Raw genomic sequence first — 23,287 nt, 5'->3', positions numbered from 1 at the left:
ACAAATGAACATGCCATTTGTGCATTAAGTGCCGGCCAAGGTGTCAAGTGCGACAGTCAGTCGGTCAGTCCCTTTCGTTTTCAACGGTACTCGAGGGCAGGAAGTTTTGTGATTTAAATTTCCGCTTTTTTTCGCAGCTGATGTGACAACTATGTGGCTTGGCATGCTTGTTGGTTATAAATTATAATTATTAGTTATGGACTCACACATAAAATTGGGTACAACCTGAATGGAAGACACTCCTCCTATACTCTTTAGTATATCATTAAAAAGGCAATTACGTGCATAGTTACCATCTAATACCAAGAACTTGTCGGCTTGGATAATTTTATTTAGGATAAGTGCTTTGGCGCTGTGTTCATATACATATGTATTTAAATTTCCAAATATCAAAACATTTGCAATAACATTTATTTTGCATATATTTAAAACCAGTAATAACGACGGAAATTTGCCAACTTGAAGTAGACTGTTATATAAAACCTTTTTGGTAAGACGGTTTAAGTCTTTGCTAAATGTAAGTTACATCTAATGTAAAAACAAGTATATTGAAGTCTAAAAATAAAAATCTCATAACGATTTGTTTAAAACTAAAAAACTTTTTAATCGATTTGGTGGAAAATGTTGTATTAGTCTTTAGGAAAAATATGTTTACATATGATTAGCAATTTTATACACTTTATTTGCTTAAAAACATTGTTAAAAATGCTTTTATAATAAATAGAAGAAGTTTTCGACCCACTGTGAACAAAATGTATCACATTGTTGTACATTTGTATACAGCACCTGGGCGCCTACTATCTGTGTGCACAAATATTAATAGTTAATACTATTAATTTTCAATTTGAAAATGTGAACCAGGAGTTTTCAAGCAGTGCTGACCCACTGTAGCAATGCTGCAAAGCGGCGACGTAACAGCTGTTGCTAAAAAAGTACCCGAAAATGCACTAACGCTTGAAGCAACAGCGTATAGAAAACATGCCCGAGTAAGTTTTCGTTGTTTTTTATTGTTGTTGTGTTTCATTTGTTGTTGCGGCAGTCGCGCATAGAATTAATATTGCCATTTAGTCTAGTTTAAGCCACTCCACACAGCGGCGGTGTGCGGCGCTCAACGGAAAGCGGGAAGAAACTGGAATTGTGGGCGAACCGAGAAGCCACGAATCATACATACAAAGTGTCTGGATTTTTCGCCAGCGAATCGGAGTTAAATGATCATCGAGTAGTGAATTAATTCGGACAGCGGACAGCGGACGCACACGATCCGATCCGCAGAGCCACTTTTGAGTGGAGTGACAGATAGTGCTACCTCAGAATCCCAGATACCACCAGTCCCAGTCAGAAGATATTTTAAGTCAACATGCTGCCTCGGTTCCGTTCCTTCTACGGCAAACTGATCATCTTCATCCTAGTCGCCCTCTGCTTTATCCTCTACAGCAAGGTGCAGCATAATGGTTCAGTCGAGGAGCCACCTGTGGCGCCACCCATCCGAGTGGCCGCTCTGCGAGGTCACGGACGCGAGCGGTACGAGGCGTATAGCGACAGTGAGAACGAGATAGCCCGACCTGTCACCCAGTCGCCCTACGAACAAATCATCCAACTGGATCTGCAGAAACAGAAGGCGGGACTCGGCGAACAGGGCGTGGCAGTGCACCTTTCTGGTGCCGCCAAAGAGCGAGGCGATGCCATCTACAAGAAGATCGCCCTCAACGAGGAGCTAAGCGAGCAGTTGTCCTACAACCGGAGTGTCGGTGACCACCGGAATCCACTGTGCGCCAAGCAGCGTTTCGATGCTGGCTCCCTGCCCACCGCCAGTGTGGTCATCATCTTCTTCAACGAACCCTACTCCGTGCTGCTGCGGACCGTGCACAGCACGCTGAGCACCTGCAACGAGAAGGCCCTCAAGGAGATCATCCTGGTGGATGATGGCAGCGACAACGTGGAACTGGGCGCCAAGCTGGACTACTATGTGCGCACGCGAATTCCCGCGGGGAAGGTCACCATTCTGCGCCTCAAGAACCGGTGAGTTGAAGCTACAAGGTGGCTGACCCATTAAAGTCGAACTGCCGTTACTCTACTTATGAACAAATGTATCTGGAATATCTGTGTACCCACAAGCAACAGAAAAAGCTGTTCGGATTTTCCCAATGCGGAATGGGGAGAATACGTGTGCTATTACCGCAAGGTAGTATGAAATGATAAAGAATTTCAGTGAAATTCCGTTTTTATAGGTGTTATATATTGACTTGATTAGTGGCGAAGTTAGTAGTTATAGTTGCCCATTCACTTTCAATACGACCTTTGGCATATGCAAATACTAGGTGTTAGACTTAAAGCATGCTTTCGTGTTTTTTGAGATACAATTCGAAGCATTTATCTCACTAGTTTAGCTATGAATAGAAATCTGCATATTAAAAACGGAAATCAAGTATATAAAAGTTTCTTAATTGTTGTTCACAAGTGCAACTGTGCATAACAGGTGAAAATTTGACACCTAGATCGTTTCCATTATGGCCCATGGGCTAGGAAAAGTTCAGTTCAGTAATTTGGCTAATCGAAACGCTGACGACTTGAACTCATTTGAATAACTTGTTTGCCCTGTCAGACGCGCATGGAGCATCTTCTTTTTGGCCAGAACCGACAAACGCTCAAAAAACCAAAAACTAAAAGCCGAAAAAAAATGAAGAGAAGAGAAAACCAGTTCGTCAAGTTACGATTATGTGTGTTGGGCTTGACTTTTTGTAACTCCCAGACTCAGACTCGGTTTCTGCGTGCATTACACTGGCCAACCCGTGAGCTTTGCCGACTTTCGGATGACTTCATGCGGTGGATGCCATGTAGGTTGGTGTTAATCGTGCTTGGCAGACGATCGAAGGTTTTCGAATGACCCAATAAATTTGTTTTGTTTTGCCCTTCACATAGCTAAAGAAAGTTTTCGCCCGTCTCTTTGCAGATTGGGCTTGATTCGTGCCCGATTGGCCGGAGCGCGAATCGCCACAGGGGATGTGCTCATCTTCCTGGACGCCCATTGCGAGGGTAACATTGGCTGGTGCGAGCCACTCCTGCAGCGCATCAAGGAGTCGCGAACGAGCGTGCTGGTGCCCATTATCGATGTCATCGACGCCAACGACTTCCAGTACAGCACCAATGGCTACAAATCCTTCCAGGTCGGCGGTTTCCAATGGAACGGCCACTTTGACTGGATCAATCTGCCGGAGCGGGAGAAACAGCGCCAGCGACGCGAGTGCAAGCACGAGCGGGAGATCTGTCCAGCATACAGTCCCACTATGGCTGGTGGCCTGTTCGCCATAGATCGACGCTACTTCTGGGAAGTGGGCAGCTACGACGAACAGATGGACGGTTGGGGTGGTGAGAACCTGGAGATGTCCTTCCGCATATGGCAGTGCGGCGGCACCATCGAGACTATTCCCTGCTCCCGCGTGGGGCACATATTCCGCGACTTCCATCCTTACAAGTAAGCCAAAGGAACTAGTATTTATAATTTATAATTTATGGTCAAGCTGACCTTCAGTGGTAGATATGGTAACTTTATTGTCATCTCTTTTGCTGTATTATAATGAGCTCATTTAAATTCTTTCAAGATTCCCCAACGATCGCGATACGCACGGTATTAATACTGCCCGCATGGCTTTGGTGTGGATGGATGAGTACATAAACATATTCTTCCTCAACCGGCCAGACCTGAAGTTCCACGCGGACATTGGCGATGTCACCCACCGAGTAATGCTGCGCAAGAAGCTCCGCTGCAAGAGCTTTGAGTGGTACCTGAAGAACATCTATCCGGAAAAGTTTGTGCCCACCAAGGACGTGCAGGGATGGGGCAAGGTGCACGCCCTGAATTCCAACATATGCCTGGATGATTTGCTGCAGAACAATGAAAAGCCCTACAACGCCGGCTTGTATCCATGCGGCAAGGTGTTGCAGAAGTCGCAGCTGTTCTCCTTCACCAACACAAATGTTCTGCGCAACGAACTAAGCTGTGCAACCGTGCAGCACAGCGAGTCTCCACCGTACCGGGTGGTGATGGTGCCCTGCATGGAGAACGATGAGTTCAACGAGCAGTGGCGGTACGAGCACCAGCACATCATTCACAGCAACACGGGCATGTGTCTGGATCACCAGGGACAGAAGAGCATGGACGACGCCCAGGTGGCGCCTTGCAATCCCCAGAGCGAATCCCAACGATGGACCATTGAACACTGAGGAGATGAGGTGTAGCGGGGGAATGGGATGGGGACCAAAGCAACTGAGAGATACTGACTAACGCCGACTGAACGGAACTCGAATTCAAATTAGAACAACCCTTTTGTAAATACATAAATCGAATCCTAGAATTATATATTTTCTATACACAAATCGTGTATAATAAGAAGAGATGGGGTAGCTAGTGCAAATCAAATCCAATGGAATCAAATCAAAAGAGGAAACAAGCAAATCAAACGCAAACGAGTCATTTGGAAAGCTAATAACAATTAACTGTGTGTTGTGTACTTTGTGTGTATAAATATAATATATAAATAGAGCAAGCTGTAAGAATAGTGAGTCGAACCATCCTATGTAAATGATATAGTCGCCATGTGATCGTGTAAGGATGTAAGGCAGGGTGTGGAACGATTGCATTCCATGGCCAGGGATTCAACAAGGAGCTCTCCTGCGTGAGAGCATCCAGCAATAACCAACTATGTAAACTGTAAACTAAAAGTGTTGTAAGCATTTATCTACTAACATAACCATTTTGCCATTTGTTTTCATTAATAAAAAACGTCCGACTGGAGGATGTACATCTTCAAACGAACCATTAGTAGCCTCACTTGGGTCGAAGGTGTTGGGCCAACGAAATGTAACCAGTTAGTAGCAGTCAAGGCCGAGCTCGGCGTTATTATCGCAGTTGCTGCTTGTTGACCCAGCAGAGCGACAGGTGCGAGTTTAGCCCCCAGCTGTGAAATTAAAGCCAACTCCATTGAAAAATGTCCATTGCATGTTTGTATATTTGTATTTATAGATATAAGTACATATTTCATATTCTCTTTTATTTTGTTTTGCTGTTGTTGAAGTTGTTTAAATTTGCTGATTACGCGTGTGTTTTTTGTTTTTTGCTTTTTGTTGTTTGTTTCTCTGGCGTGTTTGCATTAAAATACTTAAATTGGAGTAAAACAATTGTAAATTACTAGAATTATCTTTACGGTTTTCGCTGCTGACACCTATATATTCTGCACTCTAGTCTGTTCTGAATTGTGAATTTGCTCTGCATTCGCAACTACAAGTGAGTAGTGAACTAAACTGGCCTATCCGTACTTACAAACCGAACGAACAGAACCAAATTCATCAACAATGGCTTGGCATCGTACGTCTGTTTGTGTACTGCGAGTATGATAAAGCAGAACTTGCATATGGTTTAGTTTATTCATTAACTCGTGACTGAACTCTTGGATAGTTTATTTAACGGCAGATGGAGTCGAGCTATAATTGTGGTGGTGTAATAACATTTATTCGTTGACCGTGCTAAAAGCTCTAAGAGTGCGCAAACTTACGAGTAAACTCTTCCGAAGGATGCCTTCCGATCCTGTATCCCATAGCCCATATAATATGTGTGTGCCTAACATTCCGTTACGCTAGAGAGGCTAGATGCTATATGCTATAGGCTAGATGCTATATGCAATGGCAAACTATTGCATTTGCGGGGCTGATTGCATGACTGCATGAGAACTGCACTAGATTGCACAAAAATATGATTAATTCTTTAATAACGTCAAGGTACGATTCAATTTGTCGGCGTTCCAATCGCGATCTCTACGGCTACTTAATTTCATTTTAATTTCATTCATTGCACACTGCCTACAACTATGGATTCTCGATCTATTTTACAAATAAACTGACTTGGGCTGCTATGCGAAACTTTCGTTTTCAATCGGTTACTCGATTTTGTTACTCAATCAACCTCTAATTGAACCACTAGTTATTTGCGCTAGTTAAATGCGTTAATTTGATGGTGATTTTGCCGTTCATAATGCCACACTCACTATGTACATTCATGTGATTAAATTAATTCTGAATTGTAATAATGCTCAACCGATTTGAATTAGCAATTTGAAATTGCGGCGTCTACAAAATGCACACACATACTCAAACAAATGCCCCTGGTTGGGATTTATTATTTATTTCGGGATTCCCCCAGGGAGCACTCAATATTTAAATTAGTTCTGTCTCATTTGGGTTTATCATTAGTAAATATGCAATTTATATTTATATTCATGAATATCCATGCAGTTGTAAGTATATATCATAGTTGTATCTTGACCTTGGATTTTAAATTTTGGACGTATTTTCAAGTATATTTTGGTAGTTGCTTTTCGCTTTTACGCAAGTAGAAAAACAGTTCGAAAATATATACCTAATATATATATAAGTGGTGTATATTTATGCTTGTATACACTGGATGAATGGTTGTAGATCTTCCAGTTGGGCTTGACCTTTGACACGTCCCCAACCGTTTTCTGTTGGATTTTAGTTTCAGTTTCGTTTTTGGATTTTTTCTAAGTGTAAATCGCTCTTATTGTGTTTTAAATTGCAATTTATCTCAGACTCAGTTTTGGAGTGCTTTGGATGTTGGTTGGTTGGATGGATGGATGGATACGTTTACGGTTTTACGTACAAACGTTCTTTAGCCGGTGCCAGATATAATCATTGACTTTCGCATCTCATTTCGGCACATTTTCAATCATCTTTGTGTACGATTATTAAAGTATCTTAACATAAAATCGAATATTTAATGCAATTATTGCTTTCTTTCATTCATTTTTGGACTTTACACCAACTTCTGGCTCGGTGCTAAGTTAATGGTACTTAAAACGCCTCACAAACATAGTCACACAACCTTCAACATTGATAAATACAACTTAAAGATCCTAACACTTATATTGCACTTTCCGGACGGGATGGTAACATAAAAGAAATCATAAATAATGAGCTACGTATACGGTAAAATAAATTTTATTTATATATATGCATATATAAAAGGAAATTATAAATACATCACATGAAAATAATACAATTTACACATTAACTGCGACGGTGCGAAGCGACTTAATCGGGGAGTAAGTTCCAAGATACGACAATCTTAGGAGGCTTCAATTGCTTAGACGCAGCTCTAAAGAATATGTTGCTTTCATTATTACTAACATCGTATTGTATTGGTAATTGTATATAAATGCGCTAAAAAGAAAATGAGCTTAGGAAAGGAAACATGGAGACGAAATTATTGCAAGGTCTTAATTATAAATATATACAAATGATTTATATATTGAATATAGTCAATAACAAGTAAACATATAAGCTCATCGTTAACCAAGTCACATTGATATCAAAAACAATTTAACTAAACTAAAGGCAAAGAACCATTACAAAATATATCAAGTAAAGCGCTTCATTCAAAAATCGAAAAGCAATAAACGACAATTAACTACACGAACACAAAACAATGGAATCAAAAGTGATTGTTTCACATATACATTTATCGAAGGGTCGCTAAATTTTACGATCTCGCTCAAGTGTTCGAAATATTGCAACTACGCAAATGCCTACCCGGCTTAGTTTAGATTAGTATCGATTCGTTTCATTTAGTTTAGTTTAGCTAGATTAATAATTAGTTCTGCTGTAGACACCGCCTTAAACTACTTAGAGAAGCGTGTGGATAAGTGTACGGCATTTCATTTGCGGCATGGGGTGAGAATAGGTAAGTAAGCTAGAATATGATTGGCATGAAGAGTATGCTCCGCATTGTTCGTTGCTTGTCGAGTCGCATTTCCCTCGTCCACCTCGTTCTCGACATTGTCATCCTGGTTGGCGGCTTTAGAAGGCCGTCGAGCGTCGATTGGCATAGCATTTCTTGCCATGACTGTTCGCATCTGCAGCGCCGCTGGTTGCACGCAATCTGTGGCAGGTCGCCGGCTGGCTGCTGGCAGCGCTGGTGGCTACCGTCGATTGCCTGCAATTAGTCCAACGCTGCAGCTGATGCGAACACTTTGGGTACAATCATTTACGCGCCGAAAGGTTTAGCGAATCGCCGCGGCTCTTGGATCGTGTCATCGAACCAGTCATCGAGGTACTCATCTCTGTGGCAAATAATATATATATGTATCAGTTAATTAACGCTGTCCATATCCAATGCCATCCCACTCACCTTTGCTGATGCTGTTGCTCTTCTCGGCGGCCTTGTAGGCTCGCATCGCCTTGCCACGCTTGTCCAGCATCAACTTATCGGAGCGCACAAACATGCCGTGCTTGGGCTTGCACTGGAAATACTGAACGCCCTTCACGCTGCCGTCGTTTTTGCCCGTCGGTGTGTCCAATTCAACGCCAATCCAAGCACCGGGTTGGAATTCCGTGGTCCCCACAAAGCGGATGACGCCGCTGGTGTTATAGGGTCGGATTACCACTGACTCGCCCACCTCAATCCACTCGGGCAGAACCACTTCCACATCCTTGCTTTCCTCTGAAAAATATTAGTTGAATCATTAATTTAAAGCGGTGGACACAATATATAACAATAGATATTCACCATCAACTTCTGTGCTGCTGGTCATAATGCTAGAGTCCATGTATGCGGCCAGACCCTCCATTTTGGCCACCGATGCCCGGTGATTGATGCGTGGTGCCTGGCTTGTGCTGTTGTTGTTGTTATTTATGCTGTTGCCATTGGTCGGGGGCTGGGTGTTGGACTTCTTGCGCCGCACCACCTTTCCGGCGGGCAACTCTTCCCGGACGATGCCATCGCCTTCGAGCAGATCCTCGGAACTGTGGCTTAACTCGTCGGAGGACCTGTTGCCGTTCTGATTGTCTGTGGCAAACTCCGTTCGTGATTCAGGTTGCGGTTCAGCTTCTTCCATCTCCGTTTGGCCTGCAGGTTGATTCGGCTCCTTTACCAAGTCCTCGTTGTTGTTGTTATTCTTTGGCAGTTGCGCGCATTCATCTTCGTCACTTTGTGCGTTTTCCCTGGCCTCCAGCTGCTCCAACGGATGCGTGAATGCTTCCTGCAGCTTCTTGGCCTGCGGCTCTGGTTGCTCTTGTATTTTAGCTTTGGGCATGTCCTTAAGGAAGGGGTTAACTCGTGCCAGCCGGTTCGGTGGCGAGTTCGAGTTGACTCGATCGAAATCTAAGGAATACAATTATTAATATGTTGTGGTAAAATTAGAAATGGTAATATCCCACCTGGAGTCTCATCAATGCTCATGGAACGCATTGAAGCAATATCCTCGTTGCTCAGATTGTTGCAGGAGACAGCCTGAGAACCATAGCCACTGCTGGTGGATGAGCTCATGCTCAGCGTCGCCAAGCCGGTCAGATGCTTCATGTTAGTGTTGGCACTGGACGTGTAACTCAAGTAGCTCTGGTTCGAATGGCTGCTGACGTCCATGAATGAGTCCATGGTCTTGGAAGCCGTGAGGCGGGATCGCGTGGCCATGCTTTTGTTTTGCTGCCGCTCCTGCTCGTACTCGGCAGCGTACTCCGAGTCGCTGTAGCTATCCTCAGGCTCTTCGTCGAGAGATCTGTGTCCGCCCAGTGGCTCCTCGTGCAACGTGGTCATGCGCATGCCCAGCAGCTTACTAGTAGCTGGCGAAGCTGTGGAGATATCAAAATGCTATGGTCAATAGATTCGTTGCAAATAAAACTCTAAGCTAAGAGCTAGACAAACCACATACGTTTCGTTGGCGCAATTCTCAAAGTGTTCAAGTTCAAATTGAGATTCAAAAATGTTGGACGCGCTGCATTCCACATTTTGGGGGGCAGGGAAGACAATGATTATGAGTTATGTTAAGTTACAATGCAATTTACAGACTTCAATGAGTGATCAAACTGGCCAGGGATGCGACTAACTCGCAACCCCCGCAACACACTATAGTAACATCAAAGGAAAATCAAACAAAGGTCTAGATTCTAGGGATAATAATCTCTACAAAAACGCGGCTCGTGCTTAGATCTCGTGCTGTGTGCTTTGCTGCTGTGTGATTTGTGCACCGGATTGCGTGGGTGGCTGGAATGGAGTGGATCGAATGTCCTGGAGATGAATGTACAACTGAACTTGGTCGCGATGACTTTTTTAGATGAGAGTCTTGGGTATGATGTAAAGACAGAGTTACCAGCAAACAGAACTAACACAAAACTACATATAAACAGTTCTAAATTGGGCACAAACCAATCCCTTTCATCTGGGGTCATGGGTTAATGAAAGATACATGTCTGCAGATGAGTGGGTGTATAGATGGGGGGTTGTGAGACAGACAAAATGAAACTCAACTAACAATCAATGCATAGCAATCAAGAATGCACCTTCGGATTTGAATTGGGCATAAGTTTGGCCTTTACCTGACAGCAGAGATATTGAGCCTGTTGGCCGTGGAATTTCGTATAGATAACGTTATGTTGAAAACACAGAAAAGAGTTGGACAGTGTGAGAAACCATATAGTAAGTACGATAAGCTATGTGGGCTTGGTTCGGTATGGTTATGTTTTCATGGATGCATGTCAATTTATATGATAAGCAATGGAATGTGGAACAGTCGTGTGCATTAAGACGAAGAATCGCTCGAGTCCTCAGATCGAGTTAATGCGGTTACTCTTGCTAATTGCTTGGTTGCTGCAGGTGTTGCATCGAAGCAAAGCAAACAAATTGGGTTTTGAAAGTTTAACTAAGCAATGCGACAGTTCACAGAGTTGGAATCTATTGCCATTGGGGGAGTTGCTCTTGAGCACGAAGAAAGCATAAGTAAACAAACAGTTCGACAAGGATTTATCTTGTTGCCATTAGGATTATGTAAATTTATCTGCACTAAGTACAACTACAAGTAACAAATTGCGTAATGCTCAAAGTAATCTACAAATTTGTTCGATTCTTTAAGAGAACCAAAACTTGAAACAAAGATAAATCCCTTGCTCATGAGCTTGGCTTCAACTAGGTTGTGTATAAATTCTCCTGCGCATAAGCATATGCAAAATTACTTAGTAAAATATATAGTGTGTTTAAAAACTCGGTTATATGGATTATAGTTTTAGAATTTTTGCTCAAATATTAATGGTGAGTATATAGAAGAAAAATGTTGGGTTTGCGCACTCGCGTAGACCAACGAAATACCCACCAATTCCAAAGGCTTTTCCGGGAGAATCATCGCTGCTTCCTTTGCCTCCAAAGCTGTGGCGACTTCGGATGACTCCGCCTGCTCCCGCTGGACTGTGACCTGCTGTTTGAAATTGGAGAATTAAATACAATTAAAATTAATCATACGAAAGGCAGCTCACCTGGAGTAAACTTGTTGCCTAAAGCGCTGTTATTGAGATCGGCAAAGGACTCGGATCGTCCCACATTCAGCAGCGACTCCATCGATGCATCGAAGCGCATAATCTGCGTAAGTTTATTTATGAGTTGCTTGCATCATAAATGTGATATGCGTACGGTTTTTTAAGGAACAAATGTTATTCAACAGGATGAAACAAAAATGGTTTAATTAAACAAAAAAAAAAAACGAAAAATAAATAAACACAAACATATCAATTCCAAACGTTACAGAAATGGCTAACTGAAGGGCGCACACAAATCGATTTATAAGATAGTTAGAAGTTAGCAGTAGAATAGTCAAGAGGGAACTTAAGAAAACTCCAACTACTAAAGCTCTTTGTACGGTGCTCGGCACAGGACACAAGGAAACACAGTACGGAATACAGAAAACAGAAAAGAGGATACTAGTTACTTACACTCCCGGTATTGGTGGTGTCTTTGACCGCCTATGTGCGCAGTGAGAAGCGTTTTGGGGCAACACACACACGTACACAGCATAAACATAAAGACAGGATAATACCAATACACACACACACACAGAGGAGGAAATTCAAAATTGCAGGAAGTGCGCGCCGAATTTTGGATTTTGTTAATTTTGTCGTTTTTATCGGTGGTTAAACACAAAATTTTTTTGGGGGTTAGTTTGGTGAAAGCGCATAGAAAAAGTGTGAAAAGAGAAAGAATTTGCGTTTAGTCAGACGTTTTTGGTTAATTTTGCTCGAGTGTGTTAGGTGAGTAAGTGGAAGCACATAATTCAGCGGCGGCGGCGGCAGCGACGAATAGTGGAAGCGGCGCAGCAGCAGCAGCAGCTCGATGGAATGAGCAGTATGGGTTTCCCAACTAACCCACATCCTTACCTGTGAGAAGTTCGGCACACTGACGGTCTTGCGCATGCTGAGCGGCTGACCATGTGCCGTTTCCAGCTCCTTGACCGCCACATTCTGCCGCAGTCGATCCAGAGTCAGTATGCTCTCCACCGCCGAAACACCGCGCGTGTATTTCTCTACGGGATAAGAATGTCAATGTGATCCTGAGCACCTTTATGGAAGCATTCTTACCTATGTAGGTTTCGCCATCACTTGCGGAGCAATCATCTCCGCTGGCCGCCAATTGCGCAAGGGACTCGCGGTCCTCCAACTCCTCGGAAGCCTTTGGAATGTTAGAGACCACCTCATAGGTGACGCCGCTCTGCCAGATGGCATTCTCTCCCCGCACGAGTCGGAATTTCTTAAGGCGGTCGGTTAGCGTCTGTCCCTTCTTGATGTTAATGCTCAGTCGCTTGCGGAGCACGAGATCCATGGGCGCTGGATGCGAAAGGCGTACCGTGGTGCGCAGAATAAGGTAGACCCGCTCGTTGGCCTCAGTGACACGGTTCAGGGCTTGACTGTCGTGCATCGAAGAGTCCCAGCTGGCCACACAGCACACGTCCTTATCCAGGTGCTGCAGGATTTGCAGCGTGTAGAACTTATGTCCATGCTCCTTGGACAGAATGGAATTAATGCCCGCGACGGAGAGCTCATCGTTGGTGTTCTGTGCCGACAAATCGTCGCCGTTAAGGTTGAGGAAGAGGACGGGCACATGGGGCTCCATGCCGGACGGTGGCTCCCATGAGGCAGGTGCTCCGGGAATGCCTGAGCCAGGAGCTGGCACCAGCACCGCATTGCGCTCCTCCGTCAACGAGACCCACTGATGAACCAAGCTTAGCTCCCTCTCTCGCTCCTGCTCGTTCTTCTCCTCCTTCTTTATAAGCATTTGGATTTGTTGATCAAGATATTGACGTCTTCGTCCCAGTGCTTCGCTCCACTTCTCGCGCAGCACGGTGAGATCTTCCTCCTGGTAAGAATCCAGTGGTCGCTGCAGCCGAGATCGCACTGTCACACTGCCAATGGCAACGTTCACAATCGACTGGCAGATAATGGGCAAGGTGCCAGAGTTCTGCACCGGCTTCACTCGTACATTTACACGCCGTTGCTGACCCTGACGCAACTGGTAAATGCCACCGGTTAAGACCTCGTTGCGATTGGTCACCTCTACAGGCGAATATTCGCCGTTGTCATTAAGCTCGTGGATCTCCACCCAAAGCTCGATCTTCCGCGACAGCTCCGCCCAGCGATCGACCAGGGAACGGGCCTTGGCTTGCTGCTGCTCCACTTCCCAGCCCTTTGTCTTGGAGAAGCCGGCACTGCGATGGCCCCACACCTCGATGGACAGAGCTCCTTCTATGCAGTGCTCCAAAAACTCTTCGTTTATGGTAACCGTGAAGTCCTGGGTGTGTTCGAACTTAAACACCATGTTCTGGTCGTGCGCCGTTGATTCGGCATTGATAACCGGGACAACCATCTCTTGGTGACCCCAAAAAGTGTACTGGCAGAAGACAAAGTTGGAGAGCGATAATGGCAGTCCACTGGCGCACTTGATCGTCACACGGCAGGTAATCTGATTGGATGAGGGATCCACCGGGTCATCGTACTCGTCCCGTGAATCGCCAGACGATTCTGAGACGGACTCGCACATGCGGTCTTGTGGCATTTGGCCGGCAATCCGTTCGATCTCCACCTGTAGACGACCCGCTACCTCGCCTTGCTGGCTGATGATCGGCGTGTGGTAGTCCAGCTTGACGTCATGAAACAGAACCTCCAGGAATATATTTGCCACGCCAATGAGATTGTGGTTCTCTTGCGACTCGTAAAACGGATCCTGTGGCTTGGCATTATCCTCGTCCTGCGGAAATCCGAGGTTAGTTAACATTGACTGGGAGATCCAAAACAATACTAGCTACATCATAGTTTAAACGTGTGTGGTGTTCATGTTTTGGGGTGGTGGGGGTGTGGTGTCTTAATTACCTTGTCATCGAACTCGTCGTCTGAGAATGGCTCTATAAGGGGCTGTAGTCAGGGGTTAATTGAATGCGTGTGTGAATCGATACAATTATAAATGGTTAGTACACAGCACAATGGCAACAAGTAGATGAAAAATAATCAAATCGATGCCAACATACCAATCCGTTTAAAACGCGCTCCTTGTGCTCCTGGTACATCTCGCGCATGTCAATCAGCTTGTTTTCCAGCTTCTCCATCGTCCAGATCTGGCTACCGGAGTTTGTGCGCTTCACCAGAATAGCGGGTTCGCTGACAAATGCCCCACGCCTTCTGTTGGGACTCAGATTGGCTGGCGGAATCTGCAGAGTGACTGAAAACTTGGTCTTCTTCTCCATCTCCTCGGCCAAAAAGTTGGCCTCCTGGACCAGGGAATTCGCACGCATAATATCCGTTTTCAGCTGACCCAAACTGCGACGGAACATCTCATCTCGTTCCTAAGAGTTTGAAATTATATATTAAGTAAAATCACAAGTGCTTAGTGATCTTAGCTTACCTGTGCCCACTTTTCCACCCGCATCTGCGAGGTGGGAGTATTTGGGGTAATCTTGCCCATGCGCAGTGGATCGTAAGGAGCGTAAGGAGCATACGGTGTACTAGGCGACAGAATATTGCGCAGCTGCTGGAACTGACGCTCGTACTCCTGACGTTGTTTTTCAAGCGCCACCTGCTTATCTTCCTCGTGCTGGCGTTCCAGTCGAGCAATGGCCGTCTGGATAGGGTCGTTGCTCAGTTCGTTCTGCATAATCTCATCGCGTGCGAAATTGTAATCAATCAGTTGCGCCGGCGTCTGGGGCTCCGAGGCGCACATACTAGTGTTGTTACTCTTCGGCGAGTTGACGCGGAAAAAGTGGTGGTTGCCCCACAGGATACGGTCGCCGTTCTGGAGTGGTGTCTTTTCGACAGCAGCAGATCCGTTGACAAAGCAGCGCGCTCCCTGCACTGGCTCCATATATAGTCCACTATCTTCGATGGTGATCACACAGTGTTCGGGCTGAATTCCGAGACCGGAAAGTTGTATATCCGGCTGCTGGCCACTGATACTGCGTCCACCAATCAGTGTGCGATCCTAAGAGTGGAATGTTGTAAATTATTAATCTATCCGAGGCTATGAGTTTTTCGTTAAGGCTTACCTTCAGATAGTAGACCAGCAACTCGTTGAGGGACGGATCGGCATTTAAATTGACCAAGTAGTACTTGTTCTTCTCTACCTTGATGCCACTGGCCTGTACACTAATGCCCATTTTCTCTAGAGCCTGCTGCCGTTCGTTCTGAATGCGTTCTGTCTTAACCAGCTTCTCCTCCCAAGTCTGCGAAATCTGTTTCATCAGGTTCTCGCTCTCCGCTAGCTTATCCTGCACATCGCCCACCGGTGAACCAGTGGCATGTTTCAGCATACTTCTGAGGGTCTCCACCTCGTGTCGCAGCTCACGAATGATGCGGGCATTGGGATCTTCGTTGACAACAGCGTGGTTAACAATGCGCTTGGCTCGATCTGCATAACGCAGCGTGGAAAGCGTCTCCTCGTAATTATCTGCTGACGGCGAGATTGTCGCTACCATTACAGTCCTGGAGTTGCCACCCAAGTTGTCCTTTAGCAGCCAGGTGAGCACGGAATCGCGGTAGGGAACGAATTTGTCGTTACCGCTCTTCTTGCCATTGGATTGATCGGCCAGCTTGGAGATGACCAGGCCAAGTGTGGTCAGAGATCTGGAATAATCACAAGATTAGATCAGAACATTCAACAGATTGCTTCTTATCAGAAATACAGATCACTGCAATATTACTCACTTGTTGATGTTGGAGCCTTCCTTGAGACGATCGCCAACAGCTCCCGTTTTCACAGCCCGCTCGGAGCCAGCCAAATCCACCAGGGACATGCGGGACACCTTCTCGCCGCTCACGCCCGTCGCCTGATCCGTGAGTATCTGCGTGAGGACCACCGAGAAGACGGCGTGGGAGCGCGACGACTCGGCGTTCATATTGGTGGCGGCCACCGTTCGCGACTTGTTGCCCTCGGTCATCAGGTTGTCGATATCCTGATAGGATGTCACAGCCAGCTGCGACAGTCCGTCCACATACGGGCCCATTACATTATGCTCGCGTACCTTGAGCGACTGTTTGTTCGGCTTGGGATCGAGCAGATCGTGGACCTTCTCGTTATAAATCTCCATGTAGGACACCTCCACCTTGTACATAAGCTCTGGTGTGGATTTGTTTGCTATGGCCGAGAAGAGCTGGTCACACAGACGTGGAATGATGCCCTTGCTCTCCTGGGAGCCCATCATCGTGTAGGACTTGCCAGAACCTAAAAAATTTCAATAAAAGATTAATGAAGTACGCACCGATGGTGAGTCACAGATGATGGATCTTACCTGTCTGGCCGTAAGCGAATATGCACGCATTATAGCCCTGGAATGCATTATCCAGAATTCCACGTCCCACGCAATCGAACACAGTCTCCTGGGACGCAAAGTTCTCGTCCTCGGGGTTCGATGAGTAAAAGCAGTGATCGAATGCAAATGTCTTTGGTTGTTTTCTGCGTTAAACGAACGTTGAAAGGCATTTAGCAATCAGTTTGGTATTACAAAGGCATTACAATATGGCCAAAAGCCGCGGTATAATTTAATTGGTTGTGTAACATACAGCTGACTAAATAATGCAGTGAAACGCACTTGAATGTGTGGAGTTTTAAAGCCCCTTACCTTTCGATTTTCTCCAGTGTTGGCGGATTCTGCAGAATAGTCTGCTGTTTTTCCATTTCTACGATACATTTCGTATCCAGTTCGATTTCTGTAAGCAAATAAAATCTGTTTTAGACCTCTGTTCCGGAATATATTTATATGTTATGTGTGAAATTGAGATAATTTCGCCTTTATTCCGCGCTTGGGGTGATAACGAGTTCAAAGTGGCAAAAACAATTTAATTTTATACACTTGCTATACCCTGCACATATAGCACAGTAGCCAGTGTGTTGGGTTTTTCGTACATAAGTGCGAAAATGGATTCGTAGAGAGCGCGGGGCGATAAATGTGCATGTTGGGTATAAAATGCCAATGCCAGTATAATCTCAATGGAGGGAAGCTTTCAAATAAATTGTAAACAAACGTAAAAAGGCAGAAAACTAAGTTGCCCAACCTGGCCGTGTAATAAATAATTTAGCAGCAATCAAACAATGAACGATTAGATAGTTCTCAAAGCCGATTTTGGCTGCCCTTGGTTGTATCAATAGGCGGTTTGTAATCAGCTATATATATAATTCCGTCTTCCTCCCAGTTTACATACAGTATTCATAGATAGCATATAACTCCTTTTGCCTACATTCATAAATTTACGTATTTATCCTGTTTTTATCAACGGTGTGCATTCCTTAAAAGCAGCATTAAGTACGCGCAAACGAGGTGACCTTATCGTGTTGATTATTCCATTCATCCTGGCTGGTTTGTGAAAAAAGAGTGCCAGCTAATAAATCGTGGAAATATTTCAGTTCCGATGCCGATGCCTCCTCGTGTCCTTCGCATACTTCATTCACTGCGAACAAAACGGAACGGATCCAAATGGCAGAGAACGGCGAAATGGCAAAGGCATACTATATATCCATATCTATATCTACATACATATATCTATATAGCACACAAAACATGACGAGCTGGGGAAAACAGCGACGTCAAAGCCAAACCCAGACGGGCAGACACATTTGGGCCCACACACTCACAAACACACAAGTCGGGATGGAATGGTTGGGGTATAGCTATAGGTACTAGAATATATATGTATATCCTGGTGTGCTGCCTGGCCTTTGGAACTTCCGTTCCGGTTTATGTTACACAGCCGAGAACGTGACATGACATGGAAATGAAAGCCGCAAAGGACTTAGGAGAAGAGGAGAACAGACCTGACCCTTCAAGCTGGCCACGGACTACGGGCTACATGTCTTGGCCAGAGTTTTGAGTCTCGAGTCTCGAATGTGACGAAGGCGTGCCATAAATTATTTGATGGTCTCATTTGTAGTTCTGGTCAGTTGATTTGATGGCGAGTTCGTATAACCTCAAACGGTTTTCACTTCGCTATTGTCCAGCGCTGAAATTAACATACATACACTTCGCATACACTGGCAGCCACATAGTGAAAACAGGTTAAGCTTTTTGGTAAGAAAATAAAGAGCTGTGACTTCATTTTGAGCTTGTTTCGCCTGACTTTTCAGCTGCCTTTGGCGTGTCTTTGCGTTTGAAATTGCCTTTTCTGTTTTCATTTTACGCTCTGCTGGCCAGCTCAACTCCGAGAGGTCACCAGTTACCAGTTACGGACATGGCCCAAATACGCCATTGACTAATGCCAGTCACTCCTAGTGTGTAACACGATGGGTATCGCACAAGGAACAACTTTATCAGCGGTGATAACGTTTCTGCGCTGCTTATCGCAGACTTTCTGGTGACTACGACACGACTACTCTCCTCAGTCAGCAAAACGGCAACGGATCAAGTTGCTCTACAAACAAGCCAAAAACACGGTCAAACTTCTAAAAATACACGCAGTTACTAAGTCCATGCGTACGCCTAACTTGGCCGGAAAGAATTACAGAAGTGACACATCATGATGGATAACCAGAAGTGGTGGTTTGTTTGCCAATAAACAAGTGTATACAAGTGCTACGGCCGCAATTAATTATTTTCACATGTAGCAAGCACTAGCGTGGTACAAAATTTGACTAACTTAGAAATGTCCTATAAGGCTATGTAAATTTAAAATCTTAAATTGAAATCTTTGATCTACATCCCATTAAAGATTCGTTTGTGTTTAATTATATTTGCACTTCAACTGAATGCAAATGCACATCGACCACCTCTAAAGTCAGAGTGCATTTGCAATTATCCTATTTCCATCCATTAGCTTTGCTAAAAATAAAGATAGTCTCTCAAATCAGGTTTGTCATAACTTTGTATGAAAAAGCTACAAAATAGCAACAAATAAGTGCAATAATCGTTTATAGAATCATGTAAATATAAACAAATAGGCAGTCATCGGAGGACGTAGTCATCCAATTTATAATGCGGGAATCGAAGCGGATCGTGACCCATATAAATTGAATACTTTCTAAGTCTCAGTGCAGTTTGATTATGTATGCATATATGAAACTTTATGCCAACTTATATTGTACGTAGGGTGCACAAATATTCAATAAATGTAACTTATTCAGTGCCTTATGTAAATATAAACAAATGTGCAATCACAGTTTGCCATTCAGTCAATACAGCGGGGATCCAAGTGGACCTTGCCCCACGCACAGCCACACAAATAACTACAACTACACATGCGTCCACATCCATACATCCATAGGTATGTATGTTTGGCATATGGCATATGTGTCGTAGAACCCCTTGATTTCCGCTGCTATCCTGCGTTTCCGCCGCCACGAGTGTGAGTCATGGACGAGCCAAGTGAATGATCAGTGTTGACATTGGAAACGCTGACAGCGCTGTTGCCTGTCTTTTTTATTTTGTTATTTTGTTATTTTGTTATTTTGCACTTGCAACACTTCGTGGCTGGCAGTGGGAAACGCGAAATTAGCTGGAAACGAAAATCGTTTGTCAGACGACCAGACCAGGGACACAATCTCACACCATCACATACCATCCCAATCCATCCCGTAGGTAGCAACTGCAGTTGGTGTACCTCTTAAGCCCTGCGAAAAATCCGCTGGCGCAGCAGTGGAAAAACGAAAACCGAAACCGAAAACGTATTTCAAAGGAAGCGAGGAAGCCCATGTAAATTTCGTTAGCCTAAAAAAACAGTCGCTTGCCTGGTTGTTTGCATTATTGATTGCAGGCAACTGCAGTGCTTTGCCATTGGCCATTGTTGGAAAACAATGTGGAAAAGTGCGGAGGAAAATGGAAAGTGCGGGCCACTCAAGGCAACTCCTCATGAACTACATTATCAACTTCTAGAGAATAAATTGAGTGTCTGGTATATGACTTTATAAATCTATAGAAAATGCGATACTTTAATATACTTAAAAAAAAAATAATAATGAAAAGAATGTGTGTAATGCAAAGGCAAATATTTAGGCGATAAATCATAAATACTATTTTGCACAATTAAGAATACACAAGCAATGTTTATCTATAGCTCATTGTTATTATGTAAATTCTGCCCTTTAGAGCATGATACTGGCATTGTATATACTGTGAAGCATTTTTATAAACCCCAAGATATGCGAATAATTCTCTCAGTGCAGGGGATTATGTGGGGCATGTATGTAAATCGGCACTTACCTCGGCGATTGAAGGGTCGCACCCTTACGGCGACTTTGATCTTATCACTCGCCATCGCGGATGCGGATGTGAATGCGGATGCAGCGGGTGTTGTTGTCGAATCTCTATTTAAGTGGAGCAGAGTGGAGATGCGGGTGGGCGGGGCTCCCTACGCGGGGGCTGCAGCGGGGGGCGTGGCTAGCACCTTCTCCTCGGGCTGCCTTGCGTTTGACTTTTTATGACCGTTAGTTGTTAGTTGGTAGCTGTAGTTGTCGTAGTTGCGTCCTCGCGGGAGTTGTGTGCACGCAATCTGGAAGGCAGGTGGATGTCGTAAGCTGACTCACAAATATGTGGCTTTTGTGGAGCGCCAAAAAAATAAATTATATATATTGTGTGAGTTCAATTAGCGCCACGCACACAGGCGCACGTCTAACAGTAAGCGGGTGGTGCGAGGGGTGGGTTTCCATTTCATTCTCGCCGTTTGTCATTCACTTTGTTTTGCTTTTGCTTTTTTGCTTTGTTGTTACTACACACATACGCACACACACACACACGCACACGGATACGTTTTATTGTCATGTGCTGGAATTCCGTTATTTACGCGAGACACACTCAAATATTTACTGGAAATTAGATAATTAAGAATGTGATTCGAGTGTCCTGTCCGATTTTTCAGGGCTGTGCAAATAAATGTGAATATATACATACAGACTTGATATTCTTTTCGCACTTTCTCACACAACTACAACCACACACACACACACGTAGATCAGCAGGTATGCACACTGTACAGGTAGCTCTCTTTAACCCTCGAAAGCCCCGCGAAATGCAAAGACTCCTCGAGCTCCACGAAAAGTTGGCGAAAAGTAACGCCAGGCTCCACCGCCCGCGCAAAAAAGTCTCAAACGCAGTGTGCGACTTCTTTGAAGAATCGATTTTTATGGCTCTTTTTCCTTCGGGGGGAGCAACACAAATGGGGGCCTTTTTTGCCTGCGCACTCGCGTGTTTTTTATTTGTTTTATGCTTAGCTTTTGAACGCACCTTTAGCTCCTTCGTTTTTGCACTTGGTTTCACTTTAATTTTGCTTTTCTGTATTGCGTTTTCATTTTTCGCGTTTTCGTTTTTCTCAGCAATTTTTACTTGTGGTGCGAATCATCGATTGCTTTTGCGACTATCGATGAGTGTGACCGTGCGCAGGTTGCCCAAAAAATAACACCTTTTTCATTACTAAAAATACCAAAAAATACCTTTCAATGCTAGGTTGGGTGGGTGTATTCGCTAAGTTCTAGGGATTTTGTTTTCAGGGTGCCCATATTATCAACGGTGGATGCTATGAAATAAAACATCGTTATTTTTAAATTTTACTTTGGATGTATTAAAAATTGTTCACCTTTATATTTGAAAAAAAAAGTTGTTAAAAACTAATTTAATGATAACATTTAAAATTATGTTAGTATGTAAGTTAGTAGTAAGTATTTTCAAAATAAAATATAATAATAAATAATATTTAATTCATTTTTAATTGTAATAAACTAGTTTTCGATAATCAAATTAACTGTTGTTAAGATTTTTCAATTATTTTAATTAAATTCTTTGAATTTTCAGATTCCTTAGATTCCCTTAGATTCCTTAAACAAAATAATTAAGAATATAACTGGGTCCTATGATTTTATATTTTGTCTTAGTTAGATTTCTTGTTTAAATCAACACTTAAAAACTGAATACATTTTTAGAATGTTTGGTGTTCAACTTATTATTATTTTAATGGGGGAATGGATCGGTGTTTTTCGTTGTACTTATATCCTGTAATTTATTTTGACCCTGTTGGAAAATAACCATTCCCTGTTGAACCATTCCATTTGCAATTGCATTTAAGTGGCACTTCCTGATTTGCAATTCCGATTCAGTACAGTAGAACTTTCCTGGGTTCAGAAACTGAAACTGGGTTGGCAATATGTATGTATTAAGTTTAAGTTTCCCTTTAAATATATTTGTTATATTAATAGAGAAGTAAACTAATGAAAAAAAGAAAGAGAACATTGTAGTGCCAAGTTGCAATTTGCTAGTTTCGCATATGCAAGGATCCACTGCCTGGCGAAGGTGAAGGGAGTGCCCCCATTGGGGCTCCCAACTCGGAAGAACGCCTCCCCATCATCGCGAAGTCAATGAACGCGATCGATCGGTGTGAGAAGCGAGAAACGAGAACTCGAGACCGGCAATTGGAGCCCGGCCCAGTGACGTATACGTATGAATCAAAAGAGTCGATCGCAAATGCAGGCCGTTGCGGCTACCAAAAAAAAAAAAATAAACAAAGCGAAAAGCAGTTTCGCTTTCATCGCGCGGTTTGTTTTCATTCGTATCTTATTTTGTTGTTGTTGTTGCTGTTGATGTTTTTTTTTTTTAACCTAATACCCGCTTGATACCTGTTCACGTGCGTTTTGGGCGCTCACGGAGTTTATAAAGGTTCGGAATCGCCGCCAAGGGTCACAGTATCTACGAAAGACGCGAAGCTGCGAGTGTCGCGCTAAAAAAGAAACAGCTTAAAAAATAGTTTGAATTTCGAGCTTTACAAAATAAATAAATAAGCTGAAAAGCTGAAAAAGAGTACAAACGAATGCCAAGGACAAGTCGCCAAGTTCTATATTGATTGGATTATTGTTGAAAAGTAGGTCACTTCGACTGGTTGTAGATCCCGAATAGGAATCGATTCGATCCTTGACCCTCCTAATCGCGACCATAAGCAGGCAGTGTCAAAATATAAATCACCATTTTCCCTACGGCCATGCCATTAAAACCCGTAAAAACCAGCATGC

At 43.9% G+C, this 23,287-nt stretch overlaps 2 protein-coding genes across 13 annotated transcripts; one reads left to right on the top strand and one right to left on the bottom strand.

The window, feature by feature from the left end:
- The first annotated feature begins 861 nt into the window (after positions 1-861).
- Positions 862-4,813, top strand: LOC120445925 (polypeptide N-acetylgalactosaminyltransferase 1). The gene is made up of 4 exons (XM_039626584.1): positions 862-986; positions 1,069-2,019; positions 2,951-3,472; positions 3,600-4,813. Exons 2-4 carry the CDS (start codon positions 1,358-1,360, stop codon positions 4,219-4,221), a joined length of 1,806 nt encoding a protein of 601 aa, XP_039482518.1. The 5' UTR covers positions 862-986; positions 1,069-1,357; the 3' UTR covers positions 4,222-4,813.
- Positions 4,814-6,992: 2,179 nt separating this feature from the next.
- LOC120447049 (kinesin-like protein KIF13B) lies at positions 6,993-21,652 on the bottom strand. Of its 12 annotated transcripts, none has more exons than XM_039628418.2 (20): positions 21,516-21,652; positions 20,496-20,784; positions 16,929-17,016; positions 16,599-16,762; positions 16,015-16,531; positions 15,357-15,933; positions 14,720-15,292; positions 14,346-14,660; positions 14,191-14,232; positions 12,406-14,068; positions 12,205-12,350; positions 11,764-11,793; positions 11,311-11,413; positions 11,151-11,252; positions 10,381-10,401; positions 9,717-9,779; positions 9,226-9,636; positions 8,576-9,169; positions 8,198-8,509; positions 6,993-8,129 (listed from the first exon to the last, which is right to left on the bottom strand). In XM_039628418.2, the coding sequence occupies exons 2-20, from the start codon at positions 20,548-20,550 to the stop codon at positions 8,050-8,052; spliced, it is 5,856 nt and encodes a 1,951-aa protein (XP_039484352.1). In that variant the 5' UTR covers positions 20,551-20,784; positions 21,516-21,652; the 3' UTR covers positions 6,993-8,049. The 12 variants fall into 12 exon arrangements, with proteins under 12 accessions (XP_039484352.1, XP_039484353.1, XP_039484355.1 ...); XM_039628419.2 differs by having other exon boundaries at positions 11,151-11,249; XM_039628421.2 differs by lacking the exon at positions 10,381-10,401.
- Positions 21,653-23,287: the final 1,635 nt, after the last annotated feature.

The sequence above is a fragment of the Drosophila santomea genome, chromosome 2R (assembly GCF_016746245.2).
Source record: "Drosophila santomea strain STO CAGO 1482 chromosome 2R, Prin_Dsan_1.1, whole genome shotgun sequence".
In the NCBI taxonomy this organism is placed as follows: Eukaryota; Metazoa; Arthropoda; class Insecta; order Diptera; family Drosophilidae; genus Drosophila; species Drosophila santomea.
Note: the sequence above shows the minus strand (reverse complement) of the source record. Positions and strands in the feature narration are given on the sequence as shown.

What these genes read in the sequence shown, in the direction of transcription:
- LOC120447049 (XM_039628418.2), bottom strand. Translation starts at nt 20,550, where the DNA reads ATGGCGAGTGATAAGATCAAAGTCGCCGTAAGGGTGCGACCCTTCAAT. An exon ending in AGCGCGTTTTAAACGGATTG is followed by an intron (nt 14,233 to 14,345) that starts GTATGTTGGCAT and finishes CCCTGACTACAG; the next exon opens with CCCCTTATAGAGCCATTCTC. An exon ending in TGATGGCGAAACCTACATAG is followed by an intron (nt 12,351 to 12,405) that starts GTAAGAATGCTT and finishes CTTATCCCGTAG; the next exon opens with AGAAATACACGCGCGGTGTT.
- LOC120445925 (XM_039626584.1), top strand. Translation starts at nt 1,358, where the DNA reads ATGCTGCCTCGGTTCCGTTCCTTCTACGGCAAACTGATCATCTTCATC. An exon ending in ATTCTGCGCCTCAAGAACCG is followed by an intron (nt 2,020 to 2,950) that starts GTGAGTTGAAGC and finishes GTCTCTTTGCAG; the next exon opens with ATTGGGCTTGATTCGTGCCC. An exon ending in CGCGACTTCCATCCTTACAA is followed by an intron (nt 3,473 to 3,599) that starts GTAAGCCAAAGG and finishes AATTCTTTCAAG; the next exon opens with ATTCCCCAACGATCGCGATA.